Source organism: Centruroides sculpturatus, unplaced genomic scaffold (assembly GCF_000671375.1).
Source record: "Centruroides sculpturatus isolate CEXI.00-Female unplaced genomic scaffold, Cexi_2.0 scaffold869, whole genome shotgun sequence".
In the NCBI taxonomy this organism is placed as follows: domain Eukaryota; kingdom Metazoa; phylum Arthropoda; class Arachnida; order Scorpiones; family Buthidae; genus Centruroides; species Centruroides sculpturatus.
Window position 1 is genome coordinate 187,421 of NW_019385031.1, and position 23,938 is coordinate 211,358.

A 23,938-nucleotide genomic window follows, 5' to 3' on the forward strand; every position below is an offset into this window, starting at 1 on the left:
TTGACGTCACCATTTCGGATTAATTATGGTTTTGCATCTGTTGCTAACTACTTCATCTTTCTTACTTTTACACCCATTCACGGTTGTTACATTTCGCATTAGTGCTTCATCGCTTTTAACACTTTTTATCATAAAATAATGAGAATAATAATAGCGTGAAATAATGAAAATAATGTTACTATTCTCAGACAGGTGATGCAGTTCAGTGACGTAACGGTTATAGAGACTGACGGATAATCGAGTAGAGATAAAAAAGTTTTACTGTATTAATGTATAAATATCTTTATATAGATAATGCATTAATAAATCTGTAAGAAGCAAGATCTCATATAATTTTTTTAATATTAACTTTTCATTTATATCAATTTAATTTATTGATATCCTATTTTATAATAATATTTGAATTTTTTATGTATTACAAATACACATTTTTACCAATATAGCAAAATATTATTATATTGAAAACCTTGCTTCTATCGAAATTATAAGGCGAAGTGTTTTCCTGATATTACAAAAAAATAAAAGAAATGACCAAGTATTTTCTATAAAAATATTAATTATAATAACAAATATTAAAATTAATAATTGAAACATTTACAATTACAATTAAACTAACGAGTTATAGATCTAATTTAATGCTTAAAGACAAATTAAAAAGAAAAGAGTCATATCTTTAAATTAAATTATATTTTTAAACAAAGTACGAATGCTTCTGCTCCTTCTCTTAAAATTAAATTTATGATTTAGAAATAATTTGTATTAAAAAAATCTACTGTTAGAAGTCAGTAATAAAGAGAAAATAACCAAATTGCATTATTAATTCTGAAATTAATATGTAAGTTACATTAAAAAAAGTTCTCATTATACTTTATTAGCAAATTTCCGTATAAAAACAAAGAAGAACAGAAATCTCGAGATAATAATGTAAAGTTTATTTTTAAAGAACACAAGAAGACGTCCTGCCTTGCTATAATCGAGAACAAATCCTTAGAAGGTTAATTCACTTCTTTGTATATCTTCACAGCCTCCAGCTAAAGAAGACCAACATGGAATTATTGAAGGTTATTACGTCGGTTACAAAATGAAAGAAGTTAATGAGCTTTATACCTACAAGACATCAGTGGCTGCTCCTGGTAATAATCAAGAATGCGAACTTTCCAATCTCAGAAGACATACGAAATACTCCATTATTGTCCAAGCCTTTAATTCCAAAGGAACGGGTCCAAAATCCGAAGAAGTCATTGCACAGACCTTAGAATACGGTATATTTTGATATTTTTTACTTTTCGTTTTCTGTACTTAAGATAAGCTGATAGACACGAAATCTCTCGATATTACGCTGTAAAAATGCGACCAAAAATTGCTGTTCCTCTAAGTAATATCGATTAAATATTATAGTTTGACGTTTGCAAAGATTGTATTAAGCGGAAATTGTCTGGTACAATTTAATATTTGTTACTTGGGTATCGTTCCTAAAGCTAGATTCCGGAATGATGACGAATCTAACCCTCAGGTTATGGAAGCTATAATGAGTTGTAGCCAACGGGTATAAAATAACTTTTATTAATTAACTTATTATATAAAGTATCGATTTTATCAGAAAGCTCTTTGTTAACCTTTATTAAATATATTCATGTTTTCAGTTGAAAAATTCAGAACGAAAAATTAATTAAATTTAAATACGGGATATATTTAAATTTCATTACAATACATTTCATATAATCAATGTTTAAATATTTTTATTTTGAAATCAGAATTAAATATTTTCAAATGTCATTTCTGTTAAAGGTAAGACGTAAAGCTCTTTAGTATTGTAAATTTTTAATGCTTTCTCTTAATATAGTCGAAATTATAAATGAGAGCTTAGTAATGTACTGTACAGTACATTATAGTTCTGTGTCCGATGGCTCTACTTACATAATTTTACTTTAGGGGACATTTACAATATAAATTTATACTATACATTCTCCTTAAGGTAAAATTGTATATTGCCAGATGTCTGAAATATGCATTAATACTTTGATATTTCGAAATGACGTATTGATTATTTCGCCTTATTTTAGTATTAGAAAGCTGTACACTATACAGTGTATCAAGTATTTTGAAGTTATTTGAAAGTTAAAATATGTAATTTAATGTAATGGAATAGTAATTGATCAAATATAGTTTTAAAATTTCTTTAGAAATGCAGCGATTTGGCTATATTTTAAGTCTTCAAACCATTAAGCATTATTAAACATTTTTACCGTAAATTCCTTATAGTTTATCGACTGATCTGATATTTTAAATATTAAATACGTATAAAAGAAGCAATATTAAGGAGTTTTAAACATAATATTGATTCGTGAGTCTTCAATAAAGTTTGTATACAAGTTCAACTGTCCTTTATGATAATGTTATAATTCCTGTTTAATAANTATTATTATTTTTTTTTCTATTCGAAAATCCAAAAATGACTTTCTTTGAGAGTTTATTAATGTGAACACGAATTATTCTTGGGCGAGGTTCATCAATAGATAATCAATCAATTGGGCGATTAATGGTTCTCTTACATGTTAATTCTAATTGTCATTGCGATAAATGAATCAAATAATTAAAGCCTGTAAATTAGTCCTTGTCGATTAACTAAAACTAATTTCGCATCTCTCGCACTTCTTCGGGATAATTGCTTGATAAATGTCTACTTCTTTAAATGATTACTTATATGTTTTTAACAATTAATTTCTTCCATAGTTCCCGCTCATTTCCAGAAGAAATTTCATACAGAAACAGTTCGTAGAGGAGAATCTATAACATTAAATTGCGAAGTATTCGGCGAGAAACCTATAGTTATAACGTGGAGCAGAGACGGACATAGTTTTAATCCCGAATTCGAACCTAGGTTTGTAATATATTTTTTTCTTATCATTTACCATTTTATAAACTATAAAATCTTTTTATTTTTTAAAATTTAAGTTAAGTTAAAATATTTTCTCATTTATTTCCTGTCGAATCGAATTATTTTCAGATGGTATATTTTGTAAATAGAAGAGTATATAAGTGCTTTTAAGTGGTAAAGGTTGCGTGCTATAGATGCTATTGACAGAAAATGTTTTCTCAACACGAAATTACAACCTAAAATAGTAAATTCGAAATATTTTCAAGAAAAATATACATCAAATAATAAAAAAAATAATCCAAACACACACGCGCGTATATATAAAACAGTTTTTTTTCGTACTTAACGCGAAAGTGACGATTGGTTATGGAAGAAGAGATACATTTTTTTATTTTATTTTTTTATGAAAAAGTATCAACATTGAATAGATCCAATATTTTCCATCTGCTCATTCTCGTATTCTCTGCAGCAACTTTTTAAATTGGCTTCATTTTCTTTCAAACCCAACGTCCCTCGTTTAATATGTGAGAAGTGAATAAGTATTGATTGTTGATGGTACTTGTAATGAAGTAAGGACATGGATATATTAATTTTTCCTTCGAAAAATGTTAATGAAACTGTCATATCCTGTTTCGCATTGTACGTTCGATATTATTTGTTATATTATTTGTTTAATCAAGTATGACAAAAACATAAGGAGAAGAATGTAATACAAGATGTCTACTAACAATTTCTTAAAGATTTCTAAACTCTTAAACATGAAATTTATATTTAAATTTATACAGTTTATATTTAAGTAAATATAATTTAATTAAAATTATTTATATTACAAAATTTAAGTTGTTATAAATTTTATTTATTCTAGAAACAAGGAAAGGAATTTAACAACAATATCGATTTTTAAAAGATAAATTGTTGTAATATATATTTAAATTGTTATTTTTCAAAGTTGATAATTTATTATTAATAAAATTGAAATTCGTTTATTTATTTTCTTTTTTGTGATGAAGTCATTCGTTTAATGTTTCGAGCAAGATGAAATTATAATTAAATATGCGTTACATTAAAATAAAAAAAAAGTAAAATATTTATGGCATAAATATATATTTAATATTATTTTTACATTAAAATTAATATGTAATAAATTTTGTTTGTTTAAAAACTGAATTTATTCTCTAATAATAATAAAATGGAGCATTATACTTCCTGTAGGGCCTATATATATTTATATAAATACTATTGNAATAACTTTTATTAATTAACTTATTATATAAAGTATCGATTTTATCAGAAAGCTCTTTGTTAACCTTTATTAAATATATTCATGTTTTCAGTTGAAAAATTCAGAACGAAAAATTAATTAAATTTAAATACGGGATATATTTAAATTTCATTACAATACATTTCATATAATCAATGTTTAAATATTTTTATTTTGAAATCAGAATTAAATATTTTCAAATGTCATTTCTGTTAAAGGTAAGACGTAAAGCTCTTTAGTATTGTAAATTTTTAATGCTTTCTCTTAATATAGTCGAAATTATAAATGAGAGCTTAGTAATGTACTGTACAGTACATTATAGTTCTGTGTCCGATGGCTCTACTTACATAATTTTACTTTAGGGGACATTTACAATATAAATTTATACTATACATTCTCCTTAAGGTAAAATTGTATATTGCCATATATATATATACAGTATATTTTTTTCTATTATTATATAAATTTATTAAATTAGTTTTATTATATTTTTTTATTTTTGTTATAGCTTATTCATCAAAGAACCAGTTCAAAAATGAAAAGTTCTAATTAGTCGTTTTAATTGAAATTTTTGTTTTCCATTAGTTTTGATCGGAAAGAAGATGGAAGAACAAATAAAAATCCTAAGATGAATGATAGAAATGATAAAAAATAAACCTAACTTTAAAGACATTACTTAAAATAATGCTGCACTTTATCACAAAATTTTCACTTATAGCTATTATATATGGTTATTTATTACAGTATAATATGTCTGTATACGTGGATGGTCTTACAATGAATACTTTTACATTCCAGATATGTATCTGAAGAGCAAATACGTACAAGCACGAGTTCTGTTATATTTACCATCCGCATTCCGTCGACAAGCAGACGTGATTCAGCTGTTTTTACATGCACAGGAGAGAATTCCTATGGAAAGGACGATACAAATTTTCAGATAGTTGTTCAAGGTAAGAAGCATCTATCCATATGTCAGAAAATATAAGAGGAACCTTTTAAGATACTATCCTCAGGCTGAACATGTAGCTTCTTGTCCATTACTACAACGACATAATATTGCATCCTCCTCTTTATCGATTCAGACCAAACTGATCTATTTTTGCAAGTAAATATAATGTTAGCTGTGACTTATACCAAGATGCACCGAGTGTAGATAACATGTAAACATTATCGTTATCGGTATAATAACAGTCAACATCAGGAGTTTTAATATTTAGGTAACTTCTCGTCTTGATAAACTAACGCATTTAAGTAAAGCTATATATCTTCGTGTATGTTTAATATATATATTTATAATTTAAGGAGTTCTTTCAAATTTTGCCTTTCTGTAATGACTTTTCAAAGTTTTGAATCCGGATATTTTGATTTGTAATGTTTTTCTACGTGATTTTTTTTTCTGGGGACTGATACATTTTGTTTTAGGACGTTTCATCTTTCAACCTTTTGTGGTTCCAATCTCCATTCCTGCACAACAAATACGATCGATACTCTCCCGCACTTGAAATTTTCCTATTGTGATTATATATTATCTAGCTGTCGATTCCTGAATATATTAACGTATACTGAAATAGATAGTCAATAACAATTCTCTCATAGCATTTACACGCATCTACTCACTAATCCGAACTCTAAATGATGTTTCGATGGTGCATTATGCTCTCTTCTTACTAAAATTAACGTAGAAATTTTACTTAAAAAAATTGACAGGTATATAATCTCGAGTTAAAAATCATTATTTATAGACAGAATAATTTATATTTTATAAACAAAGTAAAAAAGATATATATATATATATAATAAATTAATAACCGGAAAACAGTTGTAATACGTATCAATTCCACGTAAGGCGCTTAAACGTATTATGTGTCATTGAGAGAGGAAATTTTACGTTTCACTTACTTCATGTTGTCTTTAACGCACGATAAAATTGTCATAATTAAAAAAAATGTTTGTAAAATAAATATCTTGAATAATTATTTATCATGTAAAATTAAAATCTTCCTTTTCTTAATAAAAAATTGATTAAAAGATAGCATCAAGAGCGGAGTTATAATACTGTTAATGTTTAAATATTTAATTTTTAATTAGATTTATATTTAAAAAAAAATTAAACAAATCTTCATTTCGAAAGTAAAATATATATATTAAAAAAAATATTAATTTTATATGTTGAAAATTTGAGATAATTTAACGTTTGCCATTCAAAAAACATATGAAATGTAAATTCACTTAGTATATTAGAAATTTATAGTCTGTTTATTGGAAATTTTTACGCTAAATTTAGTTAAACATCAAGATAGGAAATCGAAACTAAAGAATGTTTCGTATTTAATTAAATTTTAATTGAAATAATTTATCATTCAATAAAATTTCAGCGCTAATTTTCGTGAAAGAAGGAAAAGATAAAAAATTGATAAATAGAACAATTTTGGAAACCGTGTAAGTTGGTAAAGTTTCCTAACAGCTTTTCGTTAATCAACTATATAAATTTTATAAATCGAAGAATAATTGATAACTTCAATACTCTTCGTTAATACTGAACATTTTCGCTAGATTTTCTTAAATAATTTTTAAAATAACATTAGAAAAGTAAGAAAATAATGCAATTTATGCTTTTAACTCTTATTGAAATTATTTACTTTAAATATTAATTTTACATCTCTGCTCATTTTTACACGAGTGTTAATATTTAATTAGAAAAATGTAACACAATTTCCTAAAAGTAATAATTTGCTAAGCATAATAGATGTTATTTTTAAAAATATATAATATACATATTTAATTCATTTTAAAATTCCTTAAAATTTTTAGAAAAAATGAATATGTTAATTAATGTTATCTCTCTCTGTTTCTCTTGTAGTAAATATGATGAATATAAATTCAAATTAAAAAAAAAATAGTAATATTTAAATTAGATGAACTTTTATTGAACCGAAAGGGATAAAGAGATATTCGGTGAATGAAAATAGATGAAAAGAGCTTTTAGTCTTTGTATATTATCTCCATCAAACTTTAATGTAACATATTACATCCATTGCAGTATATTGCTATTTCAATGTCGAATAACACACACCTTCTTCCGAAGTTGAGATTCCCTCCTGCATCTCTACATATGTTTTTTGTTTTTATATTATTATTCTTTGATTTTATGTTAGCTTTATTCTTGATTCTTCTTTTATGGATGTTTTTCTTACTCCTATTCTTGTTCCTCTTCTTTATTTTCCATTGCTGGTTTTTATTTTTTTACTCTTTTTTTCCTCCGTTTTCCTATTTCCTTTCCTTTTTTACAACTTTTCTTTGACTTTTTTCCTCGAATTTTTCTTTCTGATCTTCAAATCTGATCGACATAGAGACCATATTACACATATTTATGAAACCTACACGACTTTATTCGCAAATGGAATGAAAGTGAATGAGTTTTTCTTAACGTAGACCTAGACCATCTTTCTACTTGTTGGCTCGTTGACACTATTCGAAAAAAAATTAATTCAAATATGTTTATAGCTCTACTTTCAATCCATTTTTTTGCTTTTAAATCAGTTTGGCCATCATTCAACAGTAAATACAGCAAATAAAGCGTTCGTGGACCTGTTAGAATACAATTTTCACTTAAGACCAAAAATTTTTCTGACATTTAATCTATAATTTTTTATTTATCAATCAATAGTCGATTTAGAAATTGCAAGAAAAACAATATTTGTTTCATAAAACAGCCGTAGATTTGATCAATATTGCTTATATGTAATTTTTTAACAGTAAAAAAAAATATATACGAATCGATTTCTTTGAATATCATTTATTGTTTTTTTTTTTCAAGTCTGTACATATTTATAATTAAAAAATCCACATTTTAAAAACTTTTAAAGGACACTAAAACTATATTAAGCTAATGAAATTTTTAAACAATAATTTTATCAATAATTCTTGTATTTCTACTCATGAAGAATTTATCCTCAATTGTATAAAATATTAAAGTGAAAAGACCTTGTTAATCAATGATAAATTCATAATAATTGATATTATATTATTGATAATTTTTATAAATAATGCGAGATATATTTATAAGACTCACAGAAAATTTATAGATATACAGTAACTATCATTCTTAAGTAAAATATATAATTTTTATACATCTAAAACTGAAGAAAATTCTGTTGTTTTAGTCTACACAATATATTAAAATTGTTACTAAAATCTAAATTATTTATTTTTTAAACTAAAGATACTAAAAATTTTCTAGATATTGAAGGGATTTAATGTGACTAAAAAGTTTCGGCGAATGAAGTAAAGACTATCAATTTAACGTGATGCATTTTGGAGAATTATTACACTCGAAGGGCTTGATCGGTATATCATATCGTGTTAAAGACCAAACTGCGATTAACAAACTTTTTGGGCATTTTTCCACAAATGACAGAAACTCTTCCTTCTTCGTAATCTATTATATTGTTATTTTTATTAGTCATATTGCTTCTTATGATAGAAGACAGATACCTTTAGCAATCTAAAGACAGTCGTTATTACTTTTCTCGCTTCATTTAAATGTTCAATTTTCGCATTTTTAAACGACTTATCAGACGAAAAGTTATTTTAATTCTTTATTACTTTATAAATTCTTTTATCTAAAATTTTATTTCAGATCCTCCAGCGAGTCCCGCATTAGAAATCGTATCCTCTACATCATCATCCATTTATTTGACATGGAAACCACTTAACTCAGATGACAATCCAATTTCTGGTAATTTTTTACTAAAGCTCATAACGATTAAAGAAAATAATGTTTTTTTTTTTCTAACTTTGGCTGGCACTCATGGTTGTTTTGTTTACTCAGGATACATAATTTATCATAAATCTGAAATTAAGGAGTGGGAAGAGATCCAATTACCAGACGATCGCACGAGTTACACATTTAAAACTCTTCGATGCGGAATGAAATATCAGTTTTATCTAGTTGCATATAATAATGCGGGTAGAGGTCAACCCAGTGATGTAATTTCTGGCAGAACCGACGGTACAGGTAAGAAAAATACATCTGTAAAGCATATCATACTAATAAATGATTTTAAAAAAGCAGTAGATATAGTTGATTGCTGGTTTGGATTTACTATAGTTTCTAGTCTTATTGGCAACCGAATCGAACTATTACTGAGCCTGATTTCCCCAAGGGTTTACAGAAAAGGATAATATAGATCGAGATACATGACAGAACATTAAGAACACTTAACCAAGAGATGAAGGAGACTCTTGAGAAAGTTGTAATAATGAAAATGGAACTGCAAATATCTATAATTGCACAATGTTTATTGAATAGAAAGCAACGCAGATAAATCGGTTATAGTTATAGATTAAATATTTACAATAGAATATGACGAGATTTGAAATGTTTCTGTTTTTTATGCAAAGTTTTATTAAGTATTTTGCTTGCAGAAAAATGTTTAAATTTATATCTTGATTTTTATTGTCTAGCTCCAATTTCGCCTGATAAGAAGTCCTTATTGACTATTAATTCCACCTCTGTTATGTTACATCTTTCAAGTTGGCAAAGTGGAGGATGTCCCATCAACTTTTTCGTCATACAATACAAACCACGCGTGCAAAAAGAATGGATATTATTGTCTAATAACGTTCTCACTGAACAGAAAGTCGTTGTTATTACCGATCTAATGCCAGCGACTTGGTATGTTCTTTTAATGACTGCCCACAATGATGCAGGATCTGCTGAAGCAGAATTCGTTTTCGCTACACTAACTATAACAGGAGGTAAGATATGGCAAACAATATTTCATTATTATGAGCTTCTAGCAAAATAATATAAAGATATTTAATGCATTAAATTGCAATTTTACTTAAATTATAGCAACGGTACCGCCGTTATCATCGCAGCACGATAAGAATCAATTTTATCAACAATTGAAAATAATCATTCCTGTCGTATGCACCACCATAGTTCTTGTTTTAATAGCCACTATTACTTGTGTTATACTTATGAGAAGATGCCAAATTTCATCAGCTCCAGCTGTGCAGCAAGGTACAGATAGAATGAAAGTTAGTTATTTAGTTATTCTGACCTAAATCTTAACGTAGCAATTTTTTTTCCTGTAGAGGATCAAAGGACAGAGTCGGAAGTTCCCAAGCCAACAGATACGGTTCCGCTTAGCGTTTGGGAGAAAAGACAAGCTCGTTTAGGGCACAGCAGGGAACAGTTGTACTTCCCGTCTCCTTATGCCACCAGTAGGATTTCTATGTATTCTGCAGATGGCGATCCAGAACCTGCACCACATAGTGGGTGGAGAGGAGAACATACGTACGACGTACCATTTCTTCCAAGACAGGTGACGAGGTTATAGTGCCCCTTCAAACAACATTTCTCTCATTTCGCAATTTCAACTGTTACTCCGTACGAAGAGCGGGTCTCTTATTTTACAGACGAACGGGTTGGAATTCTTTGGACAAGATCCGGAAGATGAACAAAACTGTGCCTATCTACAGCAAGGTAGGGTTAAATGGTAATTTTATCACGAATTTAATTTCAGGAAAATGCTCTATCGTTTTAAATATGCATCTGTATCGCCTTTTAAAGCACGATTCAGTGATTTTTTCATTTGAAATTACTTAAAGAAATCAGTATTTTTTTTTCCTTTTTAGTAAACTATTCTAAAACTTAATTCGCTTTTCTTAATAAAGGAATTAAAAAACTTANCTCTTAAAATTAAATTTATGATTTAGAAATAATTTGTATTAAAAAAATCTACTGTTAGAAGTCAGTAATAAAGAGAAAATAACCAAATTGCATTATTAATTCTGAAATTAATATGTAAGTTACATTAAAAAAAGTTCTCATTATACTTTATTAGCAAATTTCCGTATAAAAACAAAGAAGAACAGAAATCTCGAGATAATAATGTAAAGTTTATTTTTAAAGAACACAAGAAGACGTCCTGCCTTGCTATAATCGAGAACAAATCCTTAGAAGGTTAATTCACTTCTTTGTATATCTTCACAGCCTCCAGCTAAAGAAGACCAACATGGAATTATTGAAGGTTATTACGTCGGTTACAAAATGAAAGAAGTTAATGAGCTTTATACCTACAAGACATCAGTGGCTGCTCCTGGTAATAATCAAGAATGCGAACTTTCCAATCTCAGAAGACATACGAAATACTCCATTATTGTCCAAGCCTTTAATTCCAAAGGAACGGGTCCAAAATCCGAAGAAGTCATTGCACAGACCTTAGAATACGGTATATTTTGATATTTTTTACTTTTCGTTTTCTGTACTTAAGATAAGCTGATAGACACGAAATCTCTCGATATTACGCTGTAAAAATGCGACCAAAAATTGCTGTTCCTCTAAGTAATATCGATTAAATATTATAGTTTGACGTTTGCAAAGATTGTATTAAGCGGAAATTGTCTGGTACAATTTAATATTTGTTACTTGGGTATCGTTCCTAAAGCTAGATTCCGGAATGATGACGAATCTAACCCTCAGGTTATGGAAGCTATAATGAGTTGTAGCCAACGGGTATAAAATAACTTTTATTAATTAACTTATTATATAAAGTATCGATTTTATCAGAAAGCTCTTTGTTAACCTTTATTAAATATATTCATGTTTTCAGTTGAAAAATTCAGAACGAAAAATTAATTAAATTTAAATACGGGATATATTTAAATTTCATTACAATACATTTCATATAATCAATGTTTAAATATTTTTATTTTGAAATCAGAATTAAATATTTTCAAATGTCATTTCTGTTAAAGGTAAGACGTAAAGCTCTTTAGTATTGTAAATTTTTAATGCTTTCTCTTAATATAGTCGAAATTATAAATGAGAGCTTAGTAATGTACTGTACAGTACATTATAGTTCTGTGTCCGATGGCTCTACTTACATAATTTTACTTTAGGGGACATTTACAATATAAATTTATACTATACATTCTCCTTAAGGTAAAATTGTATATTGCCAGATGTCTGAAATATGCATTAATACTTTGATATTTCGAAATGACGTATTGATTATTTCGCCTTATTTTAGTATTAGAAAGCTGTACACTATACAGTGTATCAAGTATTTTGAAGTTATTTGAAAGTTAAAATATGTAATTTAATGTAATGGAATAGTAATTGATCAAATATAGTTTTAAAATTTCTTTAGAAATGCAGCGATTTGGCTATATTTTAAGTCTTCAAACCATTAAGCATTATTAAACATTTTTACCGTAAATTCCTTATAGTTTATCGACTGATCTGATATTTTAAATATTAAATACGTATAAAAGAAGCAATATTAAGGAGTTTTAAACATAATATTGATTCGTGAGTCTTCAATAAAGTTTGTATACAAGTTCAACTGTCCTTTATGATAATGTTATAATTCCTGTTTAATAAGATTTAATTTTATCTTATAAGTATAAACATTATGAAACTAAGTATGATAGCAAACAATTTTTAATATCTGTTCGTAAATTTATTGAATATATTATTTAGATAGCTTAATAGAAGAAATTTTCGTGTAGAAAATTAATTAAATGAAAGCTGATTCTTATCAGTAGCATCAACTGTTCCTTACTGCTTATGAATTTATGAATGATTATGAGCTTTTTGATGATTATTAACATGGCAATAGTTTATTAAAAATGCTTAAATTCAATTTTATCTAGTTATATCTGGTTCAAAATATTGTAAAAATGTTATAGACAAATTGGGATAACTAAAGAAGTAGATATTGCGAACTAACTTTCGACAAAGTTATTATGATCCAAACTAATGTCAGTGAATATTCACATCGTTTCTCGCCATTATTCGCAAACGGTGCGAAGAAAACAAATGTTAGAGAAGCGAAGTGTAAAGAAAATAATGATGGCTGAATAATAGTTAAACAATATATTAGCGAAACAGAGTATACAACGAAGTATAAGGCTAGATTTCAATACTCAAGCGTTTAAATAAAGTCATAAATTATGCAACGTCACAATTCTTCTTTGAATTTTACAACTTAATTTAAATATGTTTAAAAATATTTTAAAATGTTTAATTATTCCATATTTATTTTTAAGTATAATACAATATCTCATTATGAAACGACTCGGTTATATTGCTGTTTAGAATGACTGATCTCTATGTATTAGTTAACAAATTATGTTGTAGGAATAAATGATATAATGGTTCAACGTGATTATTAATTTGCTTCATAGTTCAGAAATATTATTTCCAACTTCTATCATTAATATCTCGTCTACTTAATAATTAATCTTGGTATTGGTCAAGGAAATCAGCATTTAAATAAATGTTAAACAGTGTGAGGTATATTATTCCCGAGAATCTCTGTTGTTATTAAAATTGAATCTGAATATTGATTCGGTTATTCGTAAGTAGTTTCTACTCTCCTGCAGATAAGTTACAATAGTTCGAATGATAATCTCTTATTCTAGTTTATATATTACTAATTTATGGATAATGTCGAGAATATCTTCAATTCAAGATTGTCATCGAAAGACAAAACGTTGAAAAGTCAATATTGCGTATTTAAATATCATAATACAAATAAAGTAACTTGTAAAGTCCATAATTTTGCTGAATATTTAAAACTTTAATTATCTGGAATTTGTAAAAATATATTATAGGCCTATATAAACATATTTCTGTAGTAAATATTGAAATATGGCCTCTATTATCTGAACGTATGTTTCTGATAAATTGTGACCTTTCTTCAGTAGGAATATATTTCAAAATAATCACAAGAATACACTATATATTATTGTCAGGTTCAGATAAAGGGGACCAGCAGGGTCATTTGGTCCACACACAGAAAACACAGCTCTGAACACAGAAAACTCCCAAAATTTAATCTTTTATGTGAAAAACATGATATAAAATTGATATAAATGAAAGTTTCTTTTGATAAATAGCGAAAAATCTGCCTTATTTTTTTATCGATTTTATTTATATATTTTTTATGGCTTTCGGATGAGTAGGCCCTATATTTATAACTGATTAGGGCCTCATTTCGTTACTCTCAAACCTTAATTATTGTCATATTTTATCTTAAACATAATAAATTATTAAACAAGCAAACACAAATTGAGAAAAGACGTCTTAATTTTCACTGAAATTGCTTATTATTATTATTATTATTATTATTATTTAATTTTATTTCTTTGATTAATTTTTCAAGATTAATTTATTATCTTCCAAACTCAAATCAGTAGGATCTGTGTTAGATTTTTGTTAGGAGATAATTTTCCCTTTCTTTCCAATGACCTCTTTTAGTATCATTCAGATAAAAATGATATCAAACAAAATTTCCTTGTCTTTGCATTACTTCCTATAGAAACTTTGTTACCGGAAAAGAAAATATTGATATATTTATTTGAGTGTATACATATAACAGCGATTAAAAATAAATACTGTATAATAATAAATAAAAATGTGATTTTTTATTTTTATTTTGATACTGTTCGTAGTTTAGAATGGATTCGAATTGCAAAGTTTTAACGTATTGCAATTACACAGTAGAGAATCAAATATCCGCTTCCAGAAATCCGGAATTACCAAACAACCGGATATTTTTGAAACTGGCTAATTTTGAATTTAGCGGGCTTTAATATATTTGTAGTTCGCCGCATAGCCGCTTTGTTTTTCATGGCGTGCGCGTCGCGTGACGTCGGTTCTAATGTTTGCTGGCATACGGTGTGTTAAAAACAGTTTTGTTCTTTACTTTCCATTGTTTATTTTATAAGTTAAGTATATATTTAGCTTGTGTTCAGTAAATCAGAAAATCCAGAAATCCGGACCTTTTCCGGTTTCAAGTTTTCCGGATATTTACTTCGGTATTGTATGTTGACTCCCATTTTGTCCTGTCACATTGAATTGTAGCCTAATGGATCTTCAAATGAGGATGAAGAGAGCGATTTCGAATAATATAGTCCATTAAATAATTACCGATTCAAATCGATTCGAATCAGAAATTCTCAAGGATTAAAATTTCTCACGGGTTATATAGCATATGATTGGTCTCTGTTTTATATCTTTTGGTGGATTTGAATTTCAATGGTTTATGGTGTATGGGCGAAGATGACCAGTAACATTCCGATCCTAACTATCCATAAAAACCTTGAGGATCCGAGTCAAATTTCTATCTGATCTTTTACTCACGACAATAAACGAATATTTTATTACCAGTTACTTTCTTTAATTCAATTCTTATATTATACATATAGTATACACGTTTATACTTCTATTTTAAACTCTTCTTATGTAAAACTGGTAAACTGGAAACTTTCACAAATTGTTTTAAGTCCTAAGGTCTCAAAATATTTAAAAATCTAAGAAAAATAGTAAGGATGGGAAAGAAAAAGTTAAATTATAACAAAAATATTAATTATATATTTATTATTTTATTATATATGGAGAAATTATTAGATAATAAATTATTTCTTATTAAAATTCTTTATGTTTATTAATCTATATAAGGAAAGGAAAACAGTTCTGTGCTCTTTACAAAATAGAACATAATAAGGCCTATATATAGAATATAAGTTTACTGTTTATTAAAAAATTACAAGTTATGTTTTTATAATCTATTTGAAATTTCCGACATGTTTTTAAGAAATGCGAGATTATAAAAAGGAAATCCGTCAAACGATATCATATGACGTGATGTTTGAATTTTTAAAGTTTTTATTCTGTTGTATTTTATTGTTTACTGGCGCCATAGCTTCGTTGTTTATATATAGGGCGGAGTGATACACATTTAATATCTAGTACATCGGCTCCGTACTTATTCCGAAAAATACTCTAAATAGTTTTATTTATTTGAATGTAAAGAATAAAGAATAATTTCTAGAGTTGATTATTAAATCGTATTTAATAACAAACAATAATCAAAAAGTCACAAAAACATAAAATTGTATGGTAGGCCTACTCGTTTAATGTAAATGCCAATTACTTTTTAATAATCAATTAATATAGATTAAAAATGAAATAAATGCTTAATAATAAGTCTTTTTGTTATATAAATGAGAAAAAATGCGTAATTTATCACTAGATGTTAAGTAGAATACAATCATTACAATGGTCCGACTGTCACGACATTGAAAATGATATCAATATCTAATGCGATTAATGTCTTAAGCATTATGATAAATGATTTTGATATATTTTTAAATATTAATTTTGTAATTAAACTGTTAAAATTTCAAACTTTAAACTAAACTTAATAATTCTTTATTTTGTATAACGTAATATTTTTAAATGTCTCATTCAAATAGGTCTATATCATATTTTTTTAAAGAAAAAGTCGAATTATCCAGAACTAAACTAAATATATTTTAACTAAGAACTTAATTTAAATACATTTATTACAAAAAGTTTACATTTTAGATTAGGTTAGACTTATTGCAATATATTATAATAGATGCACAATTCAAACGTTTAATATGAATTAAATATATATAATTTTTGATTACCAAGTTTAAATTTCGTATAAAATATTAAAATTTTCATTAAAATATTTAAAATTCGAAATATCTGAAACCAAAATATTTAGACACGAGATATTTTCGACTAGCGATGTTTTGATATTCAATATTTATCTTCACATATTTTTTAAATTTTGCCTTTCTGTAATGACTTTTCAAAGTTTTGAATCCGGATATTTTGATTTGTAATGTTTTTCTACGTGATTTTTTTTTCTGGGGACAGATACATTTTGTTTTAGGACGTTTCATCTTTCAACCTTTTGTGGTTCCAATCTCCATTCCTGCACAACAAATACGATCGATACTCTCCCGCACTTGAAATTTTCCTATTGTGATTATATATTATCTAGCTGTCGATTCCTGAATATATTAACGTATACTGAAATAGATAGTCAATAACAATTCTCTCATAGCATTTACACGCATCTACTCACTAATCCGAACTCTAAATGATGTTTCGATGGTGCATTATGCTCTCTTCTTACTAAAATTAACGTAGAAATTTTACTTAAAAAAATTGACAGGTATATAATCTCGAGTTAAAAATCATTATTTATAGACAGAATAATTTATATTTTATAAACAAAGTAAAAAAGATATATATATATATATAATAAATTAATAACCGGAAAACAGTTGTAATACGTATCAATTCCACGTAAGGCGCTTAAACGTATTATGTGTCATTGAGAGAGGAAATTTTACGTTTCACTTACTTCATGTTGTCTTTAACGCACGATAAAATTGTCATAATTAAAAAAAATGTTTGTAAAATAAATATCTTGAATAATTATTTATCATGTAAAATTAAAATCTTCCTTTTCTTAATAAAAAATTGATTAAAAGATAGCATCAAGAGCGGAGTTATAATACTGTTAATGTTTAAATATTTAATTTTTAATTAGATTTATATTTAAAAAAAAATTAAACAAATCTTCATTTCGAAAGTAAAATATATATATTAAAAAAATATTAATTTTATATGTTGAAAATTTGAGATAATTTAACGTTTGCCATTCAAAAAACATATGAAATGTAAATTCACTTAGTATATTAGAAATTTATAGTCTGTTTATTGGAAATTTTTACGCTAAATTTAGTTAAACATCAAGATAGGAAATCGAAACTAAAGAATGTTTCGTATTTAATTAAATTTTAATTGAAATAATTTATCATTCAATAAAATTTCAGCGCTAATTTTCGTGAAAGAAGGAAAAGATAAAAAATTGATAAATAGAACAATTTTGGAAACCGTGTAAGTTGGTAAAGTTTCCTAACAGCTTTTCGTTAATCAACTATATAAATTTTATAAATCGAAGAATAATTGATAACTTCAATACTCTTCGTTAATACTGAACATTTTCGCTAGATTTTCTTAAATAATTTTTAAAATAACATTAGAAAAGTAAGAAAATAATGCAATTTATGCTTTTAACTCTTATTGAAATTATTTACTTTAAATATTAATTTTACATCTCTGCTCATTTTTACACGAGTGTTAATATTTAATTAGAAAAATGTAACACAATTTCCTAAAAGTAATAATTTGCTAAGCATAATAGATGTTATTTTTAAAAATATATAATATACATATTTAATTCATTTTAAAATTCCTTAAAATTTTTAGAAAAAATGAATATGTTAATTAATGTTATCTCTCTCTGTTTCTCTTGTAGTAAATATGATGAATATAAATTCAAATTAAAAAAAAAATAGTAATATTTAAATTAGATGAACTTTTATTGAACCGAAAGGGATAAAGAGATATTCGGTGAATGAAAATAGATGAAAAGAGCTTTTAGTCTTTGTATATTATCTCCATCAAACTTTAATGTAACATATTACATCCATTGCAGTATATTGCTATTTCAATGTCGAATAACACACACCTTCTTCCGAAGTTGAGATTCCCTCCTGCATCTCTACATATGTTTTTTTGTTTTTTTATTATTATTCTTTGATTTTATGTTAGCTTTATTCTTGATTCTTCTTTTATGGATGTTTTTCTTACTCCTATTCTTGTTCCTCTTCTTTATTTTCCATTGCTGGTTTTTATTTTTTTACTCTTTTTTTCCTCCGTTTTCCTATTTCCTTTCCTTTTTTACAACTTTTCTTTGACTTTTTTCCTCGAATTTTTCTTTCTGATCTTCAAATCTGATCGACATAGAGACCATATTACACATATTTATGAAACCTACACGACTTTATTCGCAAATGGAATGAAAGTGAATGAGTTTTTCTTAACGTAGACCTAGACCATCTTTCTACTTGTTGGCTCGTTGACACTATTCGAAAAAAAATTAATTCAAATATGTTTATAGCTCTACTTTCAATCCATTTTTTTGCTTTTAAATCAGTTTGGCCATCATTCAACAGTAAATACAGCAAATAAAGCGTTCGTGGACCTGTTAGAATACAATTTTCACTTAAGACCAAAAATTTTTCTGACATTTAATCTATAATTTTTTATTTATCAATCAATAGTCGATTTAGAAATTGCAAGAAAAACAATATTTGTTTCATAAAACAGCCGTAGATTTGATCAATATTGCTTATATGTAATTTTTTAACAGTAAAAAAAAATATATACGAATCGATTTCTTTGAATATCATTTATTGTTTTTTTTTTTCAAGTCTGTACATATTTATAATTAAAAAATCCACATTTTAAAAACTTTTAAAGGACACTAAAACTATATTAAGCTAATGAAATTTTTAAACAATAATTTTATCAATAATTCTTGTATTTCTACTCATGAAGAATTTATCCTCAATTGTATAAAATATTAAAGTGAAAAGACCTTGTTAATCAATGATAAATTCATAATAATTGATATTATATTATTGATAATTTTTATAAATAATGCGAGATATATTTATAAGACTCACAGAAAATTTATAGATATACAGTAACTATCATTCTTAAGTAAAATATATAATTTTTATACATCTAAAACTGAAGAAAATTCTGTTGTTTTAGTCTACACAATATATTAAAATTGTTACTAAAATCTAAATTATTTATTTTTTAAACTAAAGATACTAAAAATTTTCTAGATATTGAAGGGATTTAATGTGACTAAAAAGTTTCGGCGAATGAAGTAAAGACTATCAATTTAACGTGATGCATTTTGGAGAATTATTACACTCGAAGGGCTTGATCGGTATATCATATCGTGTTAAAGACCAAACTGCGATTAACAAACTTTTTGGGCATTTTTCCACAAATGACAGAAACTCTTCCTTCTTCGTAATCTATTATATTGTTATTTTTATTAGTCATATTGCTTCTTATGATAGAAGACAGATACCTTTAGCAATCTAAAGACAGTCGTTATTACTTTTCTCGCTTCATTTAAATGTTCAATTTTCGCATTTTTAAACGACTTATCAGACGAAAAGTTATTTTAATTCTTTATTACTTTATAAATTCTTTTATCTAAAATTTTATTTCAGATCCTCCAGCGAGTCCCGCATTAGAAATCGTATCCTCTACATCATCATCCATTTATTTGACATGGAAACCACTTAACTCAGATGACAATCCAATTTCTGGTAATTTTTTACTAAAGCTCATAACGATTAAAGAAAATAATGTTTTTTTTTTTTCTAACTTTGGCTGGCACTCATGGTTGTTTTGTTTACTCAGGATACATAATTTATCATAAATCTGAAATTAAGGAGTGGGAAGAGATCCAATTACCAGACGATCGCACGAGTTACACATTTAAAACTCTTCGATGCGGAATGAAATATCAGTTTTATCTAGTTGCATATAATAATGCGGGTAGAGGTCAACCCAGTGATGTAATTTCTGGCAGAACCGACGGTACAGGTAAGAAAAATACATCTGTAAAGCATATCATACTAATAAATGATTTTAAAAAAGCAGTAGATATAGTTGATTGCTGGTTTGGATTTACTATAGTTTCTAGTCTTATTGGCAACCGAATCGAACTATTACTGAGCCTGATTTCCCCAAGGGTTTACAGAAAAGGATAATATAGATCGAGATACATGACAGAACATTAAGAACACTTAACCAAGAGATGAAGGAGACTCTTGAGAAAGTTGTAATAATGAAAATGGAACTGCAAATATCTATAATTGCACAATGTTTATTGAATAGAAAGCAACGCAGATAAATCGGTTATAGTTATAGATTAAATATTTACAATAGAATATGACGAGATTTGAAATGTTTCTGTTTTTTATGCAAAGTTTTATTAAGTATTTTGCTTGCAGAAAAATGTTTAAATTTATATCTTTATTTTTATTGTCTAGCTCCAATTTCGCCTGATAAGAAGTCCTTATTGACTATTAATTCCACCTCTGTTATGTTACATCTTTCAAGTTGGCAAAGTGGAGGATGTCCCATCAACTTTTTCGTCATACAATACAAACCACGCGTGCAAAAAGAATGGATATTATTGTCTAATAACGTTCTCACTGAACAGAAAGTCGTTGTTATTACCGATCTAATGCCAGCGACTTGGTATGTTCTTTTAATGACTGCCCACAATGATGCAGGATCTGCTGAAGCAGAATTCGTTTTCGCTACACTAACTATAACAGGAGGTAAGATATGGCAAACAATATTTCATTATTATGAGCTTCTAGCAAAATAATATAAAGATATTTAATGCATTAAATTGCAATTTTACTTAAATTATAGCAACGGTACCGCCGTTATCATCGCAGCACGATAAGAATCAATTTTATCAACAATTGAAAATAATCATTCCTGTCGTATGCACCACCATAGTTCTTGTTTTAATAGCCACTATTACTTGTGTTATACTTATGAGAAGATGCCAAATTTCATCAGCTCCAGCTGTGCAGCAAGGTACAGATAGAATGAAAGTTAGTTATTCTGACCTAAATCTTAACGTAGCAATTTTTTTCCTGTAGAGGATCAAAGGACAGAGTCGGAAGTTCCCAAGCCAACAGATACGGTTCCGCTTAGCGTTTGGGAGAAAAGACAAGCTCGTTTAGGGCACAGCAGGGAACAGTTGTACTTCCCGTCTCCTTATGCCACCAGTAGGATTTCTATGTATTCTGCAGATGGCGATCCAGAACCTGCACCACATAGTGGGTGGAGAGGAGAACATACGTACGACGTACCATTTCTTCCAAGACAGGTGACGAGGTTATAGTGCCCCTTCAAACAACATTTCTCTCATTTCGCAATTTCAACTGTTACTCCGTACGAAGAGCGGGTCTCTTATTTTACAGACGAACGGGTTGGAATTCTTTGGACAAGATCCGGAAGATGAACAAAACTGTGCCTATCTACAGCAAGGTAGGGTTAAATGGTAATTTTATCACGAATTTAATTTCAGGAAAATGCTCTATCGTTTTAAATATGCATCTGTATCGCCTTTTAAAGCACGATTCAGTGATTTTTTCATTTGAAATTACTTAAAGAAATCAGCATTTTTTTTTCCTTTTTAGTAAACTATTCTAAAACTTAATTCGCTTTTCTTAATAAAGGAATTAAAAAACTTATTTAGTTATAAAAAAATTTAAAAAATAATACCCGTAATTAATTTTCCGTATAAGATTAAAAAATTGCTTTTAAAACCGATTAAACATATTTTATGGGAAGAAAATATGCATAAAATTGAAACATTTAAAAATTAATTAATTATCCTTAAAAACGAGTTTTTTAAAAAATAATTAAATTTTTTAATATAGACAATTAAAATTGATTAAAACATAATAATTTATTTTTGAGATAATTTCCATTAGGATGGATTTTTGAAGAGACTCACCGTCTTAAAAAAAAATTGAAGAAACTTAATTTATGGTTTTAACCCATCGAAAATAAATTGTTTAATTTTAGATTTGCAAATACCCGAATTATTGCACTCGACCATTGCATGTTACAAAGAGATAGGAACAAGTATTTATGGCCGAAGACCTGGAATAATGAAAATTAGTCACAATTCCAGGTAAGTAAGGGGAAGAAAAAAATGTTTTATAATTTGCATGTGATCAATATATTTATTTCATAATATAAATTTTGGTTATTATTTTTTTTAAGAAAAAAAACTGTAAAATAAAATTCAATTTAGATGTAGAAATAATTCAATTTGTGAGGATGGAAGTTAAAAAAAGTATATATATTCATTGGAACAGGACCGTTACAAGTTTTGAACAAAAAAAATGAATGAAAGGAATGCAATTTCTATTAAAATTTACTTGTATATTTTTTGGTTTTGTGTATATTTTTCTATTTGTTTAGGTGTTATAATGAAAATCACGAACAGGATTCTGCCTTCAGTGATCCGGAAGGGAGCGAAATGGAATTGTCAGAAACCGAGTGTGACATGCATTTTAGAATGTATCACACACATCATGTTGGGCGTTAAGAGTCTGCTTCGATGACCATAAAACAGAGAAAAATATGTTTATAACTTCAATTTAGTAGAATTTTGTACGTTTCTACCTCAACGAAAGAACCAAAAATTAAATAAAAAAAATTAATTAAAAAAATTCAGGAGGAAACGTGTTTATAAACTTTACTCGACGATTATATAGGAATAAATTGTAAAAAAAAAAAGATTTNTCGCCGCATAGCCGCTTTGTTTTTCATGGCGTGCGCGTCGCGTGACGTCGGTTCTAATGTTTGCTGGCATACGGTGTGTTAAAAACAGTTTTGTTCTTTACTTTCCATTGTTTATTTTATAAGTTAAGTATATATTTAGCTTGTGTTCAGTAAATCAGAAAATCCAGAAATCCGGACCTTTTCCGGTTTCAAGTTTTCCGGATATTTACTCCGGTATTGTATGTTGACTCCCATTTTGTCCTGTCACATTGAATTGTAGCCTAATGGATCTTCAAATGAGGATGAAGAGAGCGATTTCGAATAATATAGTCCATTAAATAATTACCGATTCAAATCGATTCGAATCAGAAATTCTCAAGGATTAAAATTTCTCACGGGTTATATAGCATATGATTGGTCTCTGTTTTATATCTTTTGGTGGATTTGAATTTCAATGGTTTATGGTGTATGGGCGAAGATGACCAGTAACATTCCGATCCTAACTATCCATAAAAACCTTGAGGATCCGAGTCAAATTTCTATCTGATCTTTTACTCACGACAATAAACGAATATTTTATTACCAGTTACTTTCTTTAATTCAATTCTTATATTATACATATAGTATACACGTTTATACTTCTATTTTAAACTCTTCTTATGTAAAACTGGTAAACTGGAAACTTTCACAAATTGTTTTAAGTCCTAAGGTCTCAAAATATTTAAAAATCTAAGAAAAATAGTAAGGATGGGAAAGAAAA

General features: G+C 27.3%; 1 protein-coding gene across 1 annotated transcript in view; it reads left to right on the top strand.

Annotated features, from left to right (window-relative positions):
* LOC111633666 (Down syndrome cell adhesion molecule homolog) overlaps positions 1-22,164 on the top strand; it is a 60,487-nt gene extending 38,323 nt beyond the window's left edge. The window contains exons 13-26 of the mRNA XM_023378275.1: positions 2,734-2,881; positions 4,938-5,125; positions 8,782-8,880; positions 8,974-9,159; positions 9,609-9,902; positions 10,000-10,170; positions 10,245-10,474; positions 11,113-11,383; positions 20,085-20,183; positions 20,278-20,463; positions 20,913-21,206; positions 21,304-21,474; positions 21,540-21,777; positions 21,864-22,164. Coding sequence (XP_023234043.1) covers positions 2,734-2,881; positions 4,938-5,125; positions 8,782-8,880; positions 8,974-9,159; positions 9,609-9,902; positions 10,000-10,170; positions 10,245-10,474; positions 11,113-11,383; positions 20,085-20,183; positions 20,278-20,463; positions 20,913-21,206; positions 21,304-21,474; positions 21,540-21,777; positions 21,864-22,053 — 2,765 coding nt within the window. The 3' untranslated portion in view covers positions 22,054-22,164. The remainder of the gene's footprint in view (positions 1-2,733; positions 2,882-4,937; positions 5,126-8,781; positions 8,881-8,973; positions 9,160-9,608; positions 9,903-9,999; positions 10,171-10,244; positions 10,475-11,112; positions 11,384-20,084; positions 20,184-20,277; positions 20,464-20,912; positions 21,207-21,303; positions 21,475-21,539; positions 21,778-21,863) is intronic.
* The last annotated feature ends 1,774 nt before the right edge of the window (positions 22,165-23,938 follow it).